This window comes from Saccoglossus kowalevskii, chromosome 12 (assembly GCF_978046115.1).
Source record: "Saccoglossus kowalevskii chromosome 12, keSacKowa6.1, whole genome shotgun sequence".
In the NCBI taxonomy this organism is placed as follows: Eukaryota; Metazoa; Hemichordata; class Enteropneusta; family Harrimaniidae; genus Saccoglossus; species Saccoglossus kowalevskii.
In genome coordinates, this window is record NC_140652.1 from 10,559,184 (window position 1) to 10,565,451 (window position 6,268).

Consider the following 6,268-nt stretch of genomic DNA (forward strand, 5'->3'; position numbering starts at 1 on the left):
ACGAATTTCAAAGTGACGAAACAATGAATGAACAATGATGGAAGCTTTTTAGTCAGAAGCAAGAAGAGACAGATGGATTACCACCAACGAGAAGAAAATTTATTCAGGCAATACACAAAGAACATTATCAAGTAATAATATAGAAAAATGATAACACACCGATGCCTAACTCCCATCACCAAACGAATTCGGATGGAAACTTAGGGCTGGGAATACTGTAAAATTACCTCTAGCCTTCAAATAAAATAATTGAATCCATCGAGGATGAAGATGCAATAATTTAGAAAACGTTAGATTATCATCCCTTGATACATTCTGCTAATGATTAAATGATTAATTAATGATTTTAGATTATGTACATCACATTGGCGTGAGTTGGTAAGTAGGCAACACATTTGAATTATAGGCACACCTGTATTACTACTCCTTGTTACTAAGTCGATTAACAACTTCTGTGACAATGACACAATACATTTAAGCAACTGTGTATAATTTTAAGAGTGTCACTACTAAATCTGATTTATTACTATTATTTTCAGTTAATCTACAATGGTGTCATGATTTCAACTAAGAGCCAAGAGTGGACAAATTCCTCCAAGTTTCCCGGGTTGAACTATCACCCATAATGACACAAATGTACCGGATATTATATTTTCATATCATTTATAGTACGTGCAAATAAACCAACAATATGACCATAAACATATAAATGAATATATACATACAGTTACATTACAATGATATGCTCAAAGTACAAGAAATAATAGGGTCCTCTTATAAAATAAATGTCAAGTATAGTCCAGCTGATTCGAATGACAAACGGCGAATGACGAACGGGTTTTCACCACGTGGCCGGTCTTTGGCTTTGTGATTGTATTAAATATGACATTGTTAAAAAGGTAGTGTTAAATTCTTATGAGCTAGTCCCAGGGGCATATAGATTACAAATCAGAGAAAAAAACAAAAAACATATTATTGAAACACATGTTGAATTTGCGAGGGTGTAAGAACTCTAAAGATGTGGACGAGAAATATGAAGATTTAAGACAACTTATTTTGGTTGAGGAATTTAAGAATTGTGTCCATTGTGATATTAAAACTCATTTGGCGGAGATGGATATTAAAACCTTGATACGAGGTTGATATCAAAGCTGATGGGTATGCCCTACCCCATAACTTAAACATGAATAAAACAAATAATGGATATAAGAATGGCCCTAATAAATTTGGTCAAAATATTAGATCTTATAAAAATAAAGACAATCAAGCTCAAGGGGAGCCTAATGTTAACAGCAAAACATAAATAAAGCTATAGGTGGCAAAGAAAATCATCTTAAGCCGCCGGTTACTTGTAATTATTGTATGAATTAGCCGATCTGACATTGATTCTTTGAAATATATTGAACAGTTTGAAAAAGAACGATAGCGGACCTTCATGGTGGGGTGCTGAAACAAAAACAAGAATGGTAAGAATGAACTGGTAAAGAATTCATAACAGTACAAGTAACGAGTTAATACACACGAGTTACATAACCACTTTAATAATGTCAGTGCTAATACAATTCTAAACAAATGTATTAAAGTATTAGCTTTATATAATAATAAATCATCAACGGTGACTACATTTATCATTATTTCATTATGTGATAACAATTGTGGCAATCGGATTGATTAATGCAAACAGATTGGCATCTTGACATCATGGCTCGCTATGGCTAAATAAGCTAACTAAATATATTAGTGATTTTACAGAATATTTTTGGAACTTTTATTAAAAGACGCGTAAATGTGAGACGTCGTTTCAACTACAACTTCTTCAAGCACATGATTTTGTCACTGATTTCCAGATCGTAAATATAGTGCTGGCAGCAAAATAACTATATTTCATAATTGATATTCAAATGAGCAAAATACTACAGGATTACTTGAATACGCGCTTTCAAGGCATTAGTTGTCAGTCTTCACACTCATGTTGTGGTTTATTTTATTTAAGTGAACATTGCTACATTGTTTAATAAATTATTAAATAAAGCACGTAAACATCAAACAAACAATTTAAGAATAATCTAAAATTCGGCAGATTCACAGATAATTTATTAGCCCCTTCATTTAAATTATTTTTGCACCACTCCCATATATATATATATATACCCGCATCCAACTTATTTATGTTTCTAATATTGTTATTGCTATAAAAAATTATAAACTAACGCCTAATACCACGTACTAACATGGAAACCAGTCTGCGTAATGACCAGCCTGTAATACACATGATTGTAACTATCACTACAATGACATCAATCAAGTAATATTCTGTAACACAAAGATGCTTTTTATGAACAGTCAAATGACTAGAACCATATTTGACCACGTGTTCAATCCAGAAAACAGCGGTATCTGTTGCATTCATCGGAACATCTTTTACAGCAGCTGACAACTGATTAGCTCTGTTACTGTACCTGCAACAAATTAAATTAAGGCATGAACACATCACATAATGATTTGCTCATTCTATACCACTGTATAAATTGACATCCCATTTGGCTGCATTTGTACATGATATACGATGGAATATTTACGGTCAAGTACTTACTTCTCATTCGATAACACCTCCACTATGGCTTCGTACAAGTTTTCATCATTCAGTGACTTCATTTTGACGTATGTGCCAACGCCGTTAGATATAATTTTTGCTGCAGTGTCCAATTGATCTATCATTAGTGGTATGCATACCATTGGAACACCATGATACATAGCTTCACGATAACTGCTTACTCCGCCATGAGTTATAAATAATCGCGTTTTGGGGTGAGCTGTTTAAAATACAGATCATAATTACACATATATATGATACTCGTAACTCAACTTATATTGTGCAATCACAAATTTGGGGGTTTCTTGTTTGCACGATATTGTGTTTGAATATATCAAAAACTCATCCCCTTGTGTATGTGTCAGTGTCAGTTGCTTGTTCTGATTCTTGAAATATTATCGATTGATTATCACCTTACCTCACTAAATAAAATATCGGATTTCTACGTTATATTCAAATAACCGTTTATTAGTTGTAAGGATATCATATATTCTCAGTTCAATAACACAACACATATAAATATTACACATTTATTATTCTGAATGACGTCATAATGATAAATTAAAATAGCAAGCATCATACACACAAATAGCTCACCTAAAATATCATTCTGGTTGAACCATTTAACAATCTTTATGTTATCACCAACATGTCGAGGGGTTGATCCACTGTAACTGAATATAATTTTCTGGGGAAATCTGGCAATTGTCGAGAGCATTATGTCAAGTGTTTTCTTTGGAAGAAATGTTATAAATGTTCCAAGTGCTACCACTATGACACCCTCATCGCCAGAGTTCTGCATGAATTCTTTCAAATCCTGAAATACAGTTAATTCTCGCCATTTTATTTAACGCTTACACATATTTCCACAAGGCTGTAACAAAATAGTATGTTATACTTTTTAACTGTAAGTAAACACGGAGCTTCATTTTGTTTTCCTTTTCATTGTATATAATAAAAACACAATGAACTTCAGTTACAAATACAAAATAATATCATCAATGAATAAGAAGGTGTCACGGATGACTATACACTGCTAATGGACATATTAGAAACGCAGACTTCTGTTATACTGCTTATTAAAAATCAAAGCTTCATTATTCGGATATTATAATCAATAACAAATGTTGAAATAAAATCACGCCAGTATGACAGTGCATTACTTTATATTGTGACTAATACGGTGTGTTGATACACGCATAGTGTAAATATGCCACAAAATCTTGAGTTATGAATGAATCTAACATTTGGTTCATGATTCATGAATATAAGCATGTATACATACTCACCGAAGTCAATTTGTTAGCTGGTTTGGCAGTCAGCAGTCCAATTGGAATGATATTAGGTACTAAGGGATGAACATATCCAATCGCAAAGTCTGTCACCAGAAGATGCAGGATTGCTTGTTCAAAAGGATATTTTTCTGAAGTAATGTTGTGTTTCAGCGTGACATATGACATATCAGTGTTATATACTAGCGTTGATGCTACAAGGTTTTTAAATCTGGCTAAAAACGTCATTTCATCTGTAAGCATCATGGTTGTCCACTGCACGGGATAGTACGAAATAGGTGCAGTCACATCGGTTATGTATTCAACATCTGACGCAGTATGTACAACAACATATGGAATGCCAACGTATTTTAATAACACTGGGCAACAGAAACAAAGAGAGTCTGTAACTGCCAAGTTGTAGGTTTTCAATGAATTTCGGATGTATTCTTTGCGATGGAACACTGCATCACAATAGACTGCGTACGATTCACTAAATTTTCTGAAAAACATGTCATGGGTCATGTCATTGTCGTAGTAATCGGAGAGAAAGTCTTCATTGACAAAATTTATAACCACTGGTTTCAAAGTGTGTATACCCAATTCTGCGTACACGTTGTTGAATAAGTCTGTCGAGAATGTTAGTACATCGACCGAGTGGCCATGTTTTATTAGAGCTTCTCCTATGTAGGCTATATTTTGGGCGTGACTTTTAGATCCATGGAATCCATAAATGAGTATATCGGCGCAATAGGATTCCTGGAATTTATGAATCAATATAAATAAAATGGCCAATGTCTGCAGATATTTCCTCATTTTGTAGAATAGCTTTGTTCTTCATGTATGCTGCGAAAAACAGAAAAAAAAACACAGAAACAAATGATAGTGTTGTAATCAGTATCAGTATTTGTTTTCTAGTCTTCTACCACGGACATCAGACCAGAAATAATCACAGCACAGTGTGCTTTTAGTGTCGAATATCGTTATGGATACATTCAATGTTTATATGTTACTCACCAATCGACCTTACATTAGGTCTTCCTAACCTCGTATGTACAACAATGGTACTGTTTATATTACCGCTTACCATCAACAATGTATGTTTTGTAGTATATTTGTCATTTAAAACGTTCTGATCACTCATGCATAAAACAGGATTTACATAGGATTATTTGTAAAATTTATATATATATAAACAACTGCTGCAATATTTTGAATGTATTTTTCGTATGGGACAATGCACTTAACATTTCTCCTAATATTAATTGAAAAGTTATATACACGGCAACACATCAGGTCACATGGTGTCAGTATTAATTACTCGATTAACCTTTTCTGATTCTCACATGCGTTCAGCATGTAGCAGCGAATAGAATTATCTAAATACGGGTTTACTGACAAACTATATATAGACATTATATTTGAATAAAATAAATAAATTATATTGTAGGGATGAATATGACCGTATCGATGCATCTGTTATTACTGATTCACAATATGGGATGCGCTGTGGCAGAAATGCTCACACTGAAAGAATCAACAATCAGCCTGCCACTACTGTAACTACAATATATGACATAATAATTGTTTTCGCAATAGGTGATTAAAGTGATTTGCTTGTATGTTGAATTATCACTAGTGATGAGAAACAGCAAAATGAGGCATTTGTTATTAATTGGAGACATCAATTTTAACTGTGATAAAATGTATGCAAACACTTAAGAATCAACAATCAGTCTCCCACCAGAAGTTGTCAATTTGTCAATCTTCCAGGAAACGCATGTTATCCTTGACAAGTGTTGTGTTTTACAAATGCCTCCCATTCTTGTTGACTCTAAATTCGATGCATTATATCGAAGCTGCCGTTTTTCTATTTTCTGTTTTCAGGTTTTGCCATATATTGTTTTAATACATTCTAGGGTCAAGCAGAGTTCCATCCGTGGTAGACAAAAAAACAACAACAAAAACGAAAAAAACAACAACAAATAATCATAATATTTACTGCATACATACTTGTATTTCACACGTAGAAAATTCCAGAAATGTACCGATTACAATTTTGTTCTGTAAACAAAAATGTTTGTGCACCACTAACAAACGATAACATTAAGCCATTCTCCATCTGCATCGAAAACGAAAATTAGTCACTATTAAATCATTGTGAGAAAGTGATTTCACGTATCATATTTCATGTTTCATAAAAAATAAATTTTTGGATTCAGTTCGCAACAGCTGGTAAATACAAGCTTTTATGTTCATTTTAGTATCTTCATCCAACATCTACACATGACTTAGTTTAGTTTTGAAATGTATCGAGGTTTTCATGGCAAGTGTACTTATTTTACCAATGCTATTAGGAGACAAAAACCAGAGCTTTCAAAAACCTGTGTAATTTGTGGGTTGT

The 6,268-nt window shown here is 33.2% G+C and overlaps 1 protein-coding gene across 1 annotated transcript; it reads right to left on the reverse strand.

The window, feature by feature from the left end:
* Window positions 1–77: 77 nt before the first annotated feature.
* On the reverse strand, window positions 78–4,961 carry LOC102801768 (UDP-glucuronosyltransferase 2A3-like). The gene is made up of 5 exons (XM_006812421.3): window positions 4,882–4,961; window positions 3,883–4,710; window positions 3,191–3,410; window positions 2,594–2,813; window positions 78–2,459 (listed from the first exon to the last, which is right to left on the reverse strand). Exons 2-5 carry the CDS (start codon window positions 4,678–4,680, stop codon window positions 2,207–2,209), a joined length of 1,491 nt encoding a protein of 496 aa, XP_006812484.3. The 5' UTR covers window positions 4,681–4,710; window positions 4,882–4,961; the 3' UTR covers window positions 78–2,206.
* Window positions 4,962–6,268: the final 1,307 nt, after the last annotated feature.